Source organism: Carlito syrichta, unplaced genomic scaffold (assembly GCF_000164805.1).
Source record: "Carlito syrichta isolate Samal-C Ts95f unplaced genomic scaffold, Tarsius_syrichta-2.0.1 Scaffold305720, whole genome shotgun sequence".
In the NCBI taxonomy this organism is placed as follows: domain Eukaryota; kingdom Metazoa; phylum Chordata; class Mammalia; order Primates; family Tarsiidae; genus Carlito; species Carlito syrichta.
The window spans coordinates 589,120-606,643 of record NW_007249816.1 but is presented as its reverse complement, the minus strand read 5'-3'; the positions used below and the strand labels follow the sequence as shown (position 1 = coordinate 606,643).

The following is a 17,524-nucleotide window of genomic DNA, read 5'->3' as shown; positions in this document are numbered from 1 at the left end:
TGCAGGTGTGCACCTGGGACTACAGGTGTGCACCAGCTCTTTTTTTTTTTTTTACTTTTTGTAGAGATGAGATCTCACTATGTTACTCAGTCTCAAACTCCTGGGATGAAGTGATCCTTCCACCTCGGCCTGGGATTATAGGCATGAGCCACCACACTCGGCCTTTTCTTATTTTCTAAACTACTGGAGAAAGTTTTTCCTTTTATTTCTATTTTGCTGCTTATAGTGTTTCTTGGGGGGGGGGGTTTGCATATTTCTCACACAGACTTTAAGTATTTGGCTTCTAAAAAGTAAATATAAAAATGAAGCACTTAACGGTTTAAGATAATAGTACATTTGTTTTGTAAGTGACTTTAATGTAGCTTTACAATAAATAAAAAGAAAGAAAATACATACTGTAATAAATTTTTGCACTTGGGAAAAGTAGGGAGATATAACCCCATTGCTTCTTTTCATCTAGAAAACCTTAGCAACTGTGTGTTTAGACATTTAAAAGAAACTGTCCTTAAACATCCATCTTAAATTGACTTATTTTTATTGCTTTAAGCAAACTCAGCAGGTAGAGCAGATGGAAATACCACCTGTAGAGCTTCCCCCAGAAGAACCTCCAAATATCTGTCAGCTGATTCCAGAGTTAGAGCTTCTGCCAGAAAAAGAGAAGGACAAAGAGAAGGAAAAAGAAGATGACGAAGAAGAGGAGGTATGGAAACTCAAAGAGATGTCTAATTCATTCCCATTCCAGCTCTAGCAAAAACTTTTAACCAGGTTGTTTTTACTTCCCATATCAAGGTTAAATTAATTGGTGTTGAGCATTAGAGTTAAGAAAAATGTTTAAGGGTATCTAGATTTGTACAGGGCTGTCCCTCATCGTTCCTGGGGATCTTATGAAGACAGTGTGCTGCATTTGACTGATTCCTGCCTCACTTCCAAATTGCTTGTGTCTGTTTTCTTGTGGTCCAGTCCGTGGTCAGCTTTCACTGCTGCTTCTGACTGCCTCTGATGTCCCTCCTATCTATGGCCTGAAATCAGATAACCAAACCTTTTCCATTTGTCTGCGTTTTGTTTTGTTTTGTTTGTAATTAGACCAGGGTAGAGCATGACTGCTAAAGCAGACTGAGTGAAGGCAAGGCTTGAATGGCTTTCACTTTTTAAAAAGCAGAGGTGCCTTAGGAATCTATGTCTTTCTCCTGTGGAATGTTTAAACTGCTGAAGGCACTTTTTCTCCCTTCCTTGTTTCTGAATTATTGAAATTGTATAAGACATAAGACTAAAAATTTATTCTTCTATTTAATGCTGTGTTAAATATTTTATTTAAACTTCTAAATTTAAAATAAGGTGTCATGGCCAGGTTTGGTGACTCACACCTTGGGAAGCAAGAAGTCAAGGCTGTTAAGAATGAGCTATGAATGAGCCACTGCACTACAGTCCAGGCAACTGAGTGAGACCCTGTCTCTAAAAAACAGAATAAGATAATGTGTCCTTCAGGTGATATTGAAGCTGTTTAAATTTCTTTTTAGACTAAAGGTTATAAATTGGATATACTTTCATAGTGTTTATTCTTATTTCTAATTTGACATTATGCTAGCCATAGATTAATGCTTATCTTTAATATGAACACTACATTATTTTAAAGCCAAAATTAGTGTCAGGGTTACTCCAGCCTATGTGCTCAGGTGTGCCATTGTCTCAGACTCAGTGCTGACTAAGCATTGAGCTTGTTGTCCTTTCTTTGCTGTGTGGAGCTGCTGACTGGCTCCTTGGAAGTTGGTTTGTGACTCCAGTGAGCCTTGGGGCATCTCAGCAGCTACCCTGCACTAGCTCAGGATCCAGAAAGTCACTTGGGCAGCAGGTCTGTAGGTGGCTGGAAGTCCAGTTGCCCAAGTAAAATACATAATAAGGATGATAGCCCATTTCTTTGGCGTCACCATAGAGACCAGTACTGATCACTCAACTTAGCTAGGCCACAGGCTCTTTGAAACTGGCCCATGATAAGATTAAGAGTGCCGGAATCTAAATCAGAAAATTGTGTTACCAAATACACAGGTAGTTGAAATAAACAGTGTGCTTGGTTACATAGTTGACTTATATCCTCATGTGAGTTCTTTAATGGGGCTGATGACCAGAACGTGATCCACACAGTCCCTGGACCACACTGAGGCGTACGTCTTCAGAGCAACATAGTATCATGTGCCCAGCCAGATGCTTGAGACATGCAGGACTATCTTATGTAATTTAAGAAAGGCAAACTTGAGAGTTTATAGGAAATGCTAAGTAATGTTTCAGCAGCATCAGATACAGTTTTCTGTTGGTCAAAAAACACTTTCTGAGTTAATGTAGTGCTTCCAGGGAGAAGGTATAGAAATATTTCATTTTGCGGCAGAAAAGTTTTGTGAGCTTTTTGGGGGTCATTTTCTTTCAGGATGAAGATGCTTCAGGGGGTGATCAGGACCAGGAAGAAAGACGATGGAACAAAAGGACGCAGCAGATGCTTCATGGTCTTCAGGTAGGAAGTGTGAGCTTGTGTCGTCAGAGACTTTCGGCCTTGTTCCCTCAAAAACAAGTTGCAGGCTATGAACAGCAAGTCTACCTTGGTGAAACTTTTCTCAGAACTACATTATTTTAAAGTATTTTAGTAAAATAGATAAAGCTATTAGGCCAAGAGTAGACCTGAGAAACATTTGGAAGAATAAACACTTACCCGTGGTTGTCCTGAGAAGCAGGCCTTCAGTGGTAGTTATAGAGTTCCTCTGTATGTCTACACCTGATTATTTTTGGTTGAGCAAATTTAATGAGTCATTGAGTAGCATCAAATGTCACTTATCCCTGGGCCTTAACATCCCAGACACAGATATGATATCTTGAGCATCTATGAAATACCAGGCAAATTGCTCACAGCTTCCTAATTCAAAGAACAGTTGACCTTTAAAAAAATGTCTCGCTGTAAAAACTGTAATTGCTAGATTTTACTGTTGTGTCACATTAGATATACAAAGAGATGAGTTGTTGGAATAGTAACACATCAGAGCAACTATGCTTGTGTCTTGGACCTTTCTTCTGATTTTCAGCATACCACAGTATACTTTGGCCTTGGCCCTTCACAGAATAGACAGTGCACTTTTCCAACCACCAGAATTGGCATCCTTATATGAAGTACTGCTTCATTGCGCAGGTTACTTTAATTTGTCCTTTTTTGTTTTCAGCGAGCTCTTGCTAAAACAGGAGCTGAATCTATCAGTTTGCTTGAGTTATGTCGAAACACAAACAGAAAGCAAGCTGCGGCCAAGTTCTACAGCTTCTTAGTTCTGAAAAAGCAGCAAGCCATCGAGCTGACGCAGGAAGAACCATACAGCGACATCATTGCAACACCGGGCCCGAGGTTTCACATCATATGAGGACTTGGCACTGTAACTAGTGCTCGCCTCTAGTGCTACAGATTGCCCCGTGTGTAGGGCACACAGGACCCTTGGAGAACTTATAGGTTTTTGTCTGTACAAAGTCTTTGCCTTTTTCTTCATTATTTTCCAGTATTTTAAATTTATCCATTTCATTTTTAAGGGAAACTGATGATGTGGGTTGTGTTTGTGTTCTGATGGAGAGAACAGCACCCCAAGGACTCAGAAGATTATCGTAACAGTTCAGAGCAGATGTGTGCAATATTGGTGCATGTAACATGTTGAGTAGCAGTTGGAAGTCATGATTTTTATCTTAGTTCTTCATTACTACATCGAAAAGAAAACCTGTCTGGGAAGATGCCTGGCAGTTTAAGAACTATGGTGTGAGTCTCTGACAGAAAAAAAGTCTTTCCATCAGTAATCTTGTTAGGAACCATGCTTAGGTATGGCACCGGAAATAGGAGAGGTCATCCTTTCCATGGGTTCAAAAGCGTAATACACAGTGAGCAAGGGTGTGTGTGAAACTGTGTTGTGACTAGTTCCCTTCAGCTACAAAAAGGACTGACTGGGTGTAAAGTGTCTTACTCTTACAGTCATTCAACTTGCGTCTTTCTGGTGAACTTTGCTATCCTGAAATCTGATATTTTAGGCTCCAAAATGAGCAGAAATAGACTTAATTAGAGTAGAATGACTACTTTAAAAAATGTTTATAAGTTACCAGGAGCTGTAAATCAAAGTTTTGAAAAGATGGATATATTTGTTTGAGTATTCAGATCATGAAAATAGAAATTGCCCTGCCTGCTAAAAGGACAGACTGATGGGAAACTTGACACCTGGTTGATTTAACCTTTAAGCAAACAATGTTGTAAAAACTAATGGCTTCTCTGATATTTATTATAAATTTTAGTACTGGTCTCTTTTCCAATGCTGCACACGCCTGTGTTTGGAACTTTATTTTAAAAGCTTTGCAACTGAAATTTTATATCCAGTTTCCTGTAATTTAATTGAAGAACAACACATCCAAATAAAGGCTTTATTATTAACAGACCAGATAGCATCAGAAATTATGTGACTATTATGATTATCAAAACATGTCTTAACATTTTAGGGCAAAATTAACACTGAGAGTTCTAGCTTGAGTGTTGGCACTTTTGTGGAAAAAAAATCACTTGAAACTCAGACTTCAGTGTGTACCCAGTAATTTAAAATTATGTGAAATGTTTTAAATTTGTGAACTCGTAATTACTGTTTTAATGATTCAGTTTCTTGAACGTGGTGATTGTATAAACTTGCTGTTGCAGCTCTATTTTCAGTATGATGTGCCTGAAACCATGGCTTTTCCCCCTTGTAAAAAGACATTGTAGATAATTGAATGTTGGATTATAGAAAGGTCATTCGTTTCTTGTTACACATTTTGTTAGTCTGGTTTTGTTGCTTATTGGGTTTAATATTGTTCTTGAAAATAGTTGATGCTCATGTTATGTATAACTTTTCTAATAAAAGTTGTGTTCTAAGCTGTATGCTTTGGAGTGCTGGTTATTCAGTTTGTGGTGTTCCCAGGAAAGAGGTGACCGAGAAAGTTTTAACATATCCAGGCACTGCTGTTTGCCTTACCCAGAGTAACTGTCCATAGAAGTCAAGTGAGTTAGTTTTAAAAGCAGTCGTAGACTAAAAAGTGGAAGGCTAGAGTAGCTTGTCTCAACCCTTTGTTAACACAACTGTGTGATCTGAAGCTTTCATAATTGTTATGACGTGGTTATGACGTGTGCTAGGATGTATCAGACTGAAGAGGAACCAGCAAACAGCTGGTGCTAAGGAAGCCTCGAGGCATAGATCCATCCCTGTAACTGCAGAGCCATAGGCACTCTGGCACACCTGCGGGGTGTGTCCTGAGTGCTTGGAATGCTCTGTGGTGGACAGGAGCTGCAGGTTTCCTGGGTGGGTCTGAGAATCCTGCCCAAAGCCAGGACTTTTGGAACCAACGTGCACTGCCCCCCACGTCCAAGCCTCCCATCCTGCTTGCTGCCATGAGCTTTTGGGCACTACAGTTGTATGGTTTAAAGCCTGCATGTCATAAGCATAAGTGGTTTGATGCTGTTTGTGATGAGAAGACCAGTTTTTATTAAGCACCAATTATCCTCAACCCCAAAGCAGCTTTCATGTTTGCTCCCTGCCCAAGTGACAGGTTAGTGGAGAGTGGTAGTATGGTGCGAGTGACGGGCCTGGAGTATGGTCTGCTGAGTACCCAGGAGGTCCAGGACAAAGGTTCCCAGTTCTGAAAGGCTTTGCCATGCTTTCAGCTTGGCTGAGCTCAGCGGTTGAGGTGGAGCAGAGCTGCAAGTGGGATTGGCCAGGTAGAGACTGACCATGGCCTCCCATCTGACGTCCATCTGGGACTGGCAAAGGGGTGCCAGGAAGGAGCAGCGGACAGGGGCCCAGTGCCTCAGGATGCGAAAGCTTGATGCCTCATCCTTTGCCTGGGCCCGCATCTAAAATAAAATGAAACATCAAGTCCCAGCCCTTTTTGGGGCTGTGGAAACACCGAGCCAATAAAAAGCAATTTGAAAAGCAGCAAATATCTGTAAGGAGATAACACTGCCTTCCATTCAGGCAACCTGGGTGCCTGTGTCTGGGCAAGAGTTGCAACCCACTGGTCCTGGAGTACCTTGTGTGAAGTGGGCATCCCCACCTGGAGAAACACATTCAACTTACCTAAAACAGTTCTGTACACCTACCTCCCTAATGTCTCACTGGAGAGTGGCCCCTTTACCTCCAGCCCCACTACCTGGGGATTCAGTGTTCATATTTTCAAGTATGCTCCCTTGCTCACACCACTTTAAGACTGGGGGAGATTACTGCAACAACCACAGTCATTCATTCAAAAGATACTTAGAACCATCAACACAGTTCCCAAAATGTCAAAACAATGCTCAGCACTCGTCAGAGTTCTGTTTAGCTCTTCTTTTTTAAAAGGTGGTCTTGCTCTGTTGCCTAGGCTGGAGTGCAGTGACACAATCATAGCTCACTGCAACCTCGACCTCCTGGCCTCCCAAGTAGCTGAGACTGCAGGTGTGTACCACCATGCTTGGCTTTACTTAGCTGTTAATAGGTAAAGTAAAATTGAACCAGCAGGTTAAATCTCAGTAAGAATTTAAGAATGGGATTTTTTAAACAAACGGGAATGGTGAGATAAAATGAAATATAAAACTGACTCATGTCAGCAAGGCAATAAAACTGAGTTATAAGACATTGAGGTGGTCTAAACACTTGCAACCCCTATGTTTAGGCTATATTCTTTCAACTCTAATATAAGCCATATATGTAACCTTAAATTTTCCAGTAGTCACATTAAGAAAAATAGACCCAAGCGAAATTGATCTACTTCAAATATATTAATATTAATATTTTAAAATGTAATCAATATATTTTAAGTGTATGAGATATTTTGCTTTTGAGAGGGTAGCCTTCAAAATCTAGCATGTATTTTACAACTTACCTCAATTCAGACTAGCAGAATTTCGAAAGTTCAATGGCCACATGTGACTAGTAGAGAGAGAAGAAATCAAAATTAGCCGGTCACGGTGGCACGTGTCTGTATTTCCAGTTATTTGGGAGGCTGAGGCTAAAGGATCGCTTAAGCCCAGGAGGCCAAGTCTGCAGTGAGCTGTGATCATGGCACTGCATTTCAGCCTGGATGACAGGGTGAGATACTGACTCAAAAAGAAAAAAAAAAACTAGAATGTTAGAGAGGAGAGGTTGCAGCATGAACAGGGTAGGCTTCATTGGGAAGGTGAGGTTTTGAGCAAAGACAGGGATGTAGAGAAGTGTTCGGAGAGGGGTCGGCCAGAGTGAAGGCTCTGAGGCATAAATGTGCCTGACTCTTGCAAGATAAAGCAAGACCAGTGTGACGGGCGGGGAGGGAGACAGTAGGAGGTAGAGTGGGAGTCGGAGCCAGATCCTGTTCAGCAGAAATTCCTCAGGTTGATGTCTGCGCCCCACTCCCTGAAGTTCTCTCTGGCCTCATCACCCAGGGAGCACACACCCAGGCCTCATCACCCAGGATGGAAGGAATTATTAAATGTTGGGTCTCACACCACAATCCGAGTAATGGCACTTCTGGAAGGCCTGTCTTACTATGAGGTTGGTTTTAGTTCCTGATGTACCGACCCAATACTTGAGTTTAAGAAGCACAGGCCAAGGAAAGAGAACTGGCATTTGTAGCCATATGGTTCTGGGTTGTGTGGCCTTGGGTCTCAGTGTCCTCAATGACGCGGCCATTGGTGCCCAACTTGATGCGTCTCATGAAGATCGTGTGAAAGAAGAACGTGTGTTCATGTGCCCAAACAGGGCACTCAATAGATGGCAGCTCTAGTAAAGATGTTTAAATCAGGGGATTCCCGATAGGAAATTGGGGTTTTCAGAGTACAAATTCAACAGAATGGGATCCTGGAGAGGAGGACAGAGAGGCTGGAGGCTATCGTAAGGAACAGGAATCTCAGTGTGATGCAGAAGGCACCTGGAGCACAGGGGCCCTGAATGCCCTCCCTTCCAGTGCACTATCCTTCCTCTGCCAGCAGGGACCACCCCCCTCACCTCCACCAGCTGTGTCCCCCTCACCAGCCAAGTGTTGGTTCCTTAAGGAAAACCCAGCTGAGCCACACCTCTTCCCACGCTAAGTCAGGTTTCCTGCTGAAACCTGAAATGAAATGAGATGAACAAAAAGACTTACAGTTAATTGGCAACACTCTTCCACCACCTTAGAGAGGGATTGCAGGGGTTTTGGGTTTGCGTTTTGGTTTTTTGAGTTTTTGAGTCAGAGTCTCACTCTCTGACCCAGGCTGGAGTGCAGTGGCACACTCATGGTTACCACAGCCTCAGCCTGCTGGGCTACAGCGAGCCTCCCGCCTCAGGCTTCCAAGTAGCTGGGAATACAGGCATGTGCCACCCCACCAGGCTGATTTTTTAATTTATTTTAGAGATGAGGTCTTGCCATGTTGCTCAGCCTCATCTCAAATCCCTGGGGCTTAGGCAGTCCTCTTACCTCCGCCTCCCAAAATGCTGGAGTTGCAGACATGAACCACCAGTCCTGGCAAATTGCAGGTTTTAAGACACCCCTTAAAGATATCTTTCCAAATGAGTATAATAATGGATAATAATCACACATTCCTAGAAATCAGAGGAGTCCTTCAGGAGTCTCTGAGGAAATCCTAGCTCAAAGGTAGGCTGAACATCACACCATCTAGAAACATCCTGTGAGTTCAGTTTCCAAAGTGGAATGACCTGGTTAGTGTAACACAATCCGTTAAGAGGCACTGTACACATGTCCTTTCGGCACAGTGTATCTCTTAAAATCACATTTTTAAAATAAGAAGATGTAAGACTAGACCTCTTGGAGAAAAAAGCACTGACACCACCATGAGGCACACCCAGATTTTTTTTTTTTTTTGAGTTGGTGTCTCACTCTGTCGCCCAGGATGGAGTGCAGTGGCACACTCACGGCCACCCCATCGTTGACCTGCTGGGCTCCAGCGATCCTTCTACCTCAGTCTTCCAGTAGCTGGAACTACAGTCGCGCGCTACCACAGCTGGATAATTTTTGATTTATGGTAGAGACGAGGTCTTGCCAAGTTGCCCGAGCTGGTCTCAAACCCATGGGCTCAGGCAATCCACTCGTCTTGGCCTCTCAAAGTGCCGGGATTACAGGCTGAGCCACCGAGTGCAGCCCACACCCAGATTTAAAGTCCAGCCTGTCACTCCCCACCAGTGCACCCTGGGAAAACCTCTACTTCTCTGAACCTGCTTTCACCCATAACACCAGAGACAGTGCCCGCCCCGTGGGGTGTCTGAGGGTTGCATGAGGTACTGTGTGGACACTGCCGGCAGCTGTCAGAGCTTAGTAAGAATCATGACATGCGAGGTCACCTCCCTCAAGCTTCCTCTTTCCCCTTAAACTCACAATGTCAGAACAAGTGAGTGATGTCTGCAAGTCCCAGCAGAATATTTCAAAAATTCAACTCAGCTGGCTGCCCATGAGAAATCATGCCTGGAATCCCAGCACTTTGGGAAGCCAAGGCAGGAGGATTGCTTGAGCCCAGGAGGTCAAGACCGGACTAGGCAGCATCACGAGACCTCATCTCTACAAAAAATTAAAAATTAGCTAGGAGTGGTGGCATGTTCCTGTAGTTACAGCTACTTGGGAGGCTGAGGCGAAGGACGGCCTAAAACTAGGAGGCCGAGGCTAGAGTGAGCCCTGATCTCATACCACTGCACCCTAGTCTAGGCAACAGAGTGAGAGCACACACACACAAACACACACACACACACAATCTCTGCTACAACGTAGAAGCCAAGGGTTGCACACACAGGCACAGCGGGTCCCCAAGCCCTGGGCAGGGTATTCCCTCGGGAGTTGGGCCAGAGCTTTGGGTCAGCTCAGCAATCCTGAAAACAGCCACTGTTGACTACCGCGTCATTCTTTCTTGCGGTCTTGCTTCCAGCTGTTTCCTCCAGCATCTTGGGCTCCCATCAGCCAGCAAATCACATAGGGATGGTCCAGCAGCAGGGAGGACAGAAGGTTCTTGTTTCCAGACCATGCCAGGGGCATCTACATCCGCCCTGTGTTCCCCGCTGGCCTCCCAGCTGTGCTCCAGGTACAAGGGCAGATGCCTCGAGTGTCAGCCTCTCATGAGGGGAGGGACAGTGACGAACTGGACAAAGAGGGTGGAGGAGGGTATAGCATCTGCCAAAACATTAGCAGCTGCTAGGTCCAAGAAGAAGACGGAGCACTGCCATATTGAGGGTTTATCAAGAGTCTTATGTAGAGACTCCTGATTTTTAAATGTGATATATGGGCTGGACACGGTGGCTCACACCTATAATCCCAGCACTTTGGAAGGCCAAAGTGGGAGGACTGTGGAGTCCAGGAATTTGAGACCAGCCTGGGTGATATAGCAAGACCCTTGTCTCTACAAAAAAATAAATAAATAAATAGCTGAGTGTGGTGATATGTGCTGGGTGTGGTGGTATGTGCTTGTAGTTCCAGCTACTTGAGAGGCTAAGGTGGGAGGGTCACTTGAGCCCAGGAGGTCAAGGCTGCAGTGAACTGCAACAGCCCCATGGCACTCCAGCCTGGGCAACAAAACAAAACCCCTTTCTCAAAAAAATAAGCAAGGCCAGGCACAGTGGCTCAAGCCTGGAATCCCAGCACTTTGCGAGGCCGAAGTAAGAGGACTGCCTGAGCTCAGGAGTTTGAGACCAGCCTGGGAAACTTGGTAAGACTTCATCTCTACAATAGATCAAAAAATAAGCCAGGCATGGTAGCATGGGCCTGCTTGGAAGGCTGAGGCAGAAGTGTCACCTGAGCCCAGCAGGTCGAGTCTGCAGTGGCCGTGAGCATGCCACTGCACTCGATCCTGAGTGACAGAGTGAGACTGCAACTCAAAAACACACACACACACACACACACACACACACACACAAACAAGCAAACACGCAAAATTATTTTCAACCCCATGCAGACCACACATGCCCTGCAGACAGATGCAGCCTTGAACCTCAGGCTTGTAGCTTTGTTGTTGATTTTCAGACTCTGAGGAGAGCAGGTTGTGTGCGAGGTTTCCTGGTTGTGTCCTCAGTCATGGCTCCAGAGGCCACAGACTAGCTGAGTCCTGTCCTGAGTTTATCCTGGTCCCTTCTGCAGGCCCGCAGGCCCACAGACCCACAGGGAAAACGCGTGTCTGACTTGACATGCTCTCTAATTCTGTGTCATCACCATTGCATTCACTTCCCAGCCGGATGGAAATGTCTTCTGAAAAGCAGGACTTGAAAAACGTAGACCAACCGGTTGCATTGACTCACGACTGTAATCCCAGCACTTTGGAAGGCTGAGATGGGAGGATTTCTTGAGCCCAAGAGTTCAAGAGTAGCCTGGGCAAAATGGTGAGGCTCCATCTCTATTTTTAAAAAAATAAGAAAAGAAAAGAAAATTGTAAATCTAGGGACAAACATCTCTTCTCCTCAAATCCACCAAAGCCAGACGACACAGGGATCTAGACATCAGGGAGCCCAGGAGTCAGGTGGAAGGTTGTAAATCCACAGACCTGACATTTGGTCCAAGAATCTGCATTTGTTATAAGCATTCGTGGCTTCCCAAGCAGGCAACCCCTAGATGATGTCTGCAGATCCCAGAATCCAGTTTCGTCCTCAGAACTGTGATTTCAAATGCTCAGCCCCATCTGGAGCCACAGGGGTTGGGATCAACTATTACTCATGCTCTGTACTAACTCATTCTCAACTGTCCAACAGCTATTCTGAGGGAAATCCTCATCCAATTCAAGGAGAGGCTAAAGCTCTCCACATTAAGCCAGTGGGTACCATGTTATTTCCAGAAGGCTTTTGGCCAGAGGGCTTCTTGTGTCCTGTCTAATCACCCTAATGGCTGGCAGTCTCCTCCATGCTGTGAAAGTGATGGGACACCCACAGTGGCCATAATCTTGTCAACAGCAGTCATCAAACAGCAGCACAGTTTCTCTTCTTCAAGTGAACTGGCCTAGCGGTGAAGAACAGTGGCTGGAAGGAAAGAAAACTGTGTTCAGTCTTAGCCCTTCCAGCTAGAAAACATGGGGAATCTCTTCACTTCTCCAAGTCTGAGATCTCTCCAAGGTGCACAAGGCTCCTGCAAGGACTCAATGCAATCATGCAAGGAAAGACCTTATAGCACAGTGCCTGCCGGCAATCGCTACTCTATGTCTCCCTGCTGTTTTTCAGGCCAAAATATTTGAGTGCTTTATCCTGAGCAAGGAGTGATTTTGGTGCTAGGTGTACTAACATGAACCAAACATACATGGCCCTGCCCTTTCAGAGTTTACATTTTTGGTAGGTTCAAGATACTCCGGACAGATTCTCCAAAGGAGTAAACCCTTCTCCAAGTCCCCCAGGAAAATTGTTACCCCATCTTCTCTATGTCCACAATATTTTACTCATACCTCTTTGATGAAACTTATCACAATATACTGTACTTCACCTGCTCACTTCTCTAGACTACTTGACTATGAACTTGGAAGACACATCTGTAATTCCGTAATTCTATAGCCCAGCATGTGGCTCTGAGTTGGGTCACGATACGTTTTTTATTGACTTCAGTATGACCAATGGTAGAGGATGAAAATAACTTGAGAGTGAAATATAAATTCTTGTGGTAGCCAGGCATTGTGGTTCACGCCTGTAACCTAACACCTTGGAAGGCTGAGGCGGAAGGATCACTTGAGGCCAGGAATTCAAGACAAGCCTGGGCAACATAGCAAGACCCTGTCTCTACAAAAAAACTTTTAGAAATTAATTAAGTGTGGTGGTGCATGCCTGTATTCCCAGTTGCTCAGGAGTTCTGAACAGGAGGATCACTTGAGCCCAGGAGTTCCTGGCTTCAGTGAGCTATGATTATATCAGGCAACAGAGTAAGACCCTGTCTCTATAAATAAATAAATAAATAATAAGTAAATAAAATACTTATGGTTTGTAAAGCTTCATTTTTTTTTTTTTTGCCTTAAAAACAAAAGGAATTGCCTGTTTGAGATGGCTAACAAACATCCAGGTTATGATTTTAAGGAAGTGGGTAAATATACAAGTCTTAATTCTATCTCAAAAACTTGGGCTGAAAATCTAAATTTGGTAGTCTAGAAGTAGAAGTGATCATTCTTTTTTTCTACAAGTAGAAGTGACTATTAAATTTTAGCCGGGCTCGGTGGCTCAGCCTGTAATCCCGCGCCTTTGGGAGGCTGAGGTGAGTGAATTGCCTGAGCCCGCGGGTTCAAGATCCGCCTGGACAACTTGTCAAGACCTCATCTCTACAATAAATCAAAAATTAGCCGGGCATGGAGCGCACGCCTGTAGTTCCAGCTACTTGGAAGGCTGAGGCAGAAGGATCGCTGGAGCCCAGCAGGTCGAGGCTGCGGTGGCCGGGTGTGTACCACTGCACTCCAGTCTGGGCAACAGAGTGAGACTCCAACCCCAAAAAAATAAAAGGAGAAACACTAACAAGGACGGAAGAACAATTGATCAACTACCTTCTACCTCCCAGTGGCAAAGGTTTGCTCCTTGGACCATGAGCTACCCTCCCTTTGCAGGCCACCAAGCAGATCCAGCCTCACCTACTGAGGTAGCAGGCAAGAAGCTCATGCGGGGTTTGCCCTTGCGCAGTTGACTCCAAGCACACCTAGCAGAGGGCACTGGATCAGCACAGAAGGTCAAGTGTCCCGGGTTCAGTGCTATATTGGCCAGTCTGGAGGAGAGCACCTCGGAACTTAAACATGTGGTGAATACAGGAACATGTTTGATATGGGATTCCAAACCCCCACAGTGATTCTTGGGTATGAAGCCTTGCCCTCCAGGAGACAACAGTGTCATTTCTTCCTGCTGTTTGGGAGGACTAGCAGCTGGTAGATTCTGAGTTTCTGTCCTCCTACACCAGCCCAAATGTGTTTAGATTGATTCTGCTGAAATAGCAGAGGTGGCTAGACTCCCCCTGTTTTTTTGTTTTTGTTTTTGTTTTTAGTTGGAATCTCATTCTGTCGCTCAGGCTGGGGTGCAGAGACAGGATCACAGCCACCACAGCATCAACCAGCTGGGCTCAGTCAATCCTTCTGCCTCAGACTCCTAAGTAGCTGGGAATACAGGTGCACATCACCACACCCTGCTATTTTTTTTTAATTTTTATAGAGATGAGGTCTTGCTATGTTGCATAGCCTGGTCTCAAACTCCTGGGCTTTAGTGATCCCCCCGCCTTGGCTTCCCAAAACGCAGGGACTACCGGTGTGAGCCACTGTGCCCGGCCTAGACTCCCCTGATTATGGGAGGTGCGTCAAAACGCTGCCCTCGGCCTCCTCAACTCAGATCATGCTGAACACTGAACAGAGTGGTGGATGTCACATACTCAGCAGCCTGGGACGCTCCACAAAAGTAGTTGCTGTAAGATCCATATCACTTCCTTGGGAAGAAGAGTCACCATATGAGATTGAAGGGAATGCCAGGCCTCAATTTGAAAGTCAATTTCACAAGGGAAGAAGAGGAGATAGAAGAGTTAAGATTGATTTCTTGAGGGAGTCATCGCAAGTGTTACGAGTCCAAATGTTTTGGGGAATTTCAACACTTAAGGCTTTTCTTAAAGCCTTAAAGACTCTGGGGCAGAAGCTACTCTCCACATACTTCTTGAAATTTTGTGCCAGTTGATGGTCTGCATTAGCATAACCCTAAAAGGTAAAATTAATGAAGAAAAGAGGGGAATTTAAACTCAACAAACATACACTGGAACACCAGACACTGCCAGGTACCGATAGCATATAAAGACTTGGTCCTTGGAGTTAGCCCTTCAAACATCACAAGGAGGCAGCGAGCAGCATGTGAACTCACCTTGAAGAGTGAGTGTGATTTCATTCAGCAGGTGGAGTGCAGAGGACAGGAGGGGAGGGTGTTCCAGGAAGAGAGAATGCTATGGGCAAAGGCATGGCAGTAAAAGGGAAGGGTGTTGAGTTGGAAGCCCAAATAGATTAAAGCAAAGCCAAGGCAGCAGTCAGAGGACAGACTAATTCTCAGACTAAGCCACCTAGATTTTTCCACCAGGTGTTAAGCTCCAAGACCATCTCGCCTTTCTCCTACCTTCAGCACAGAAGGTCTGCTGTACACCCTTATATTTACCAATAAATGTGTCCTCTTCCACAATGACCTTTTCTGCTTTTAATTGATCATGCGTGTCTTTATTCCTTCACAAGCCAGAGAGGCTGAAAAGTGTTTCCTGACAAGCATCTGCTTGTGGCACAGGACCATTCTGTGAGTCCTCCTGGCTCCTCTGTTTGCACCTGAGCCTTCCTGCCAGGAAGCCGAACAACATGTAGTGACTCCAGGGGCCACAGCAGTGTCTAGTGTTAACAGCCTGGGCCTTGGAAACCATGTAGGAAAAGAAGGAGCTAGAGTCTTCCAGCATCCTAAGATGCTTCCCCTGTTGCTGGCAGGTATGCACAGCCAGGAGCACTGGCAAGGGGGCAGTGGAGAGCAGTTGTGCCCCCATGAGTCTTCCTGGGTTCCTGTCAAGGGCCCTTTTCCTGATTATTGAGGGGAGCTCAGGGCAGAATGCCTTCTAAATGGCCCAAAGGTGACACATAGTTAAGAGCTCAGGCATAGGCACTTGTGCTCTTAGGAGAATCACACGAGAATACTACTATAATGTATTGCCCACTTTATAGCAATAAGTATCCATTTATCATGGCTAGAATTTGTGAGACACATTCCACGGGCCATGCTCTATGTTTCATGTACCTTATCTCATTTAATCTTCCCAACATCTCTATGAGGGAGATTCTGTCATTGTTACTATTAACTTTATCCACAGACATGTAAACTGAGTCTGGCTGAAGCTATAATTATCACTGGAGATTCCATGTGCTCCTCTACATTTCACAGCTCGACTGTAGTTAGGTAAGTTCACGTGACTCATTCTGGCCTGCGGGCTCTGAGAAGCCACACATATTTCTTTCGAATCAAAGCAGAGAAAAGCCCAGATGTGTGGCTCCTCCTTCCCCCTCTCCTTGGGCTCCAGTGAGTCAGGAGTGTAGGAATGCCACAGAAGCTACTAGATGGAGGAGCCTCCACTCTGTTGAGTCCCTGAATAACTATAGGGAGCAAAATCACCTTACAGACCTGGGACAGATACACACCACCACCAAGAGAGAAGCCTTTGTTGTGTGAAGTCACAGAGAAGTCAGTGCTAACTTGTCACTGCTCCATAATGGAGCCTGTCTGAATAGTATACTGAGGACTCAAGGAATTTAGTAGGTAGAGCTTTAGTTAAGCAGTTGAACTGGTTGGAGCTAGAACCAACGCATCCTGGTTCCCCATCAAGTCTTCCTTCTGCTACATAGAGTCAAGTCTGTGATAAAGGCCACAGTTTCTGTCACACCATCCACCATGGTATGTGGGAGTGACGATGGAAACGAATCCATGGAAGACCCAACACACACAGGCTGCCTCTTAAAGTCATCTAGATTAGCTCTGACAGGACAGGCCAGTGAGTGGCAGATGCGCAGACTGAAATCCCAAGCAGACCCTTCATGTGACAAGGCTTCAGTGTCCCTAAAACCAGAGTACAAGCAGAGAGGTCGCCAAACAGCCTCACAAGGTCATGGGACTTTACCACAGCCCTGAGACTACATGCAGCCAAACCATCTTCAGAATGTGGGTCAGCAAAGCAGACTCATCACTGTGGGTCTAGCAAAGAGTGTCCAACCCCCACCGGACTTAAGTTAGGAATCAATGTATTAATTTATATTAAGAAACATGACCATCATGTGGCCCTCAATGACTCTGCAGGCCCGACTAGGTGGCACACTCACACAGCTGACACAGCTGATCACTAGTGAGGCCTTGAAACCCATTTTGGCCCAGCGCCTGCAGTATTCACCCTTAATCTCTTTGAAGTTGGTTTGTTTTTCCTACCTCACTGAAAGCTATTCTCAAATTGCCTTTTTTGATTCCTCTTTATTTCCCAACCCTTACTATTGGAAAGCCCAACGCTCAGTCAGTAACCTTATCTTTCCTGTCTTTACACTCCATGGTCATCTCTTCTAGTCTCATAACTTTAAGTGCCATCTACATGCCGATGATTCTTAACCTGCTGTCTCTCTGCAGGCTGTGACTTTCCTCTTGGGCATCTCCGCTGGGATGCCTGATAGATATCTCAGTTTTAATGTCCCCCGAGTTGACCTCCTGAGCTCCACCTACAAACAAGCTCTTCTTGCTGCCTTGTCACCATAATGAACGGACTCTGTCCTGTCAGTTGCTCAGACGCACAACCTTGGAGTCACCCGGAAGTGTCAGTCTCTCTCACACTCACCACTTCACACCCCCTTGCAAATCCCACTGCTCTAATTCCAACATTTCGCCAGAATTCCCCACTTTGTACCATTTTAATCGCCACCATCCACATTTAGGTTGCCCTCCTCTGTCCCTTTAAGCTACTGCAGTGGCCTTCCAGCTGGTGTCCCTCCCCACAGCACATGCTCCTCCCTCAGACTTCCCACACAGACGTAGAGTCATTGTATTAAAGCCTTCATCAGGTCCCATCACTCCTCTATCCAAAACCTTCC

The 17,524-nt window shown here is 45.1% G+C and overlaps 1 protein-coding gene across 1 annotated transcript in view; it reads left to right on the top strand.

Moving 5' to 3' along the window:
* RAD21 (RAD21 cohesin complex component) overlaps positions 1-4,912 on the top strand; it is a 31,509-nt gene extending 26,597 nt beyond the window's left edge. The window contains exons 12-14 of the mRNA XM_008062482.2: positions 548-700; positions 2,420-2,503; positions 3,201-4,912. Coding sequence (XP_008060673.1) covers positions 548-700; positions 2,420-2,503; positions 3,201-3,392 — 429 coding nt within the window. The 3' untranslated portion in view covers positions 3,393-4,912. The remainder of the gene's footprint in view (positions 1-547; positions 701-2,419; positions 2,504-3,200) is intronic.
* Positions 4,913-17,524: the final 12,612 nt, after the last annotated feature.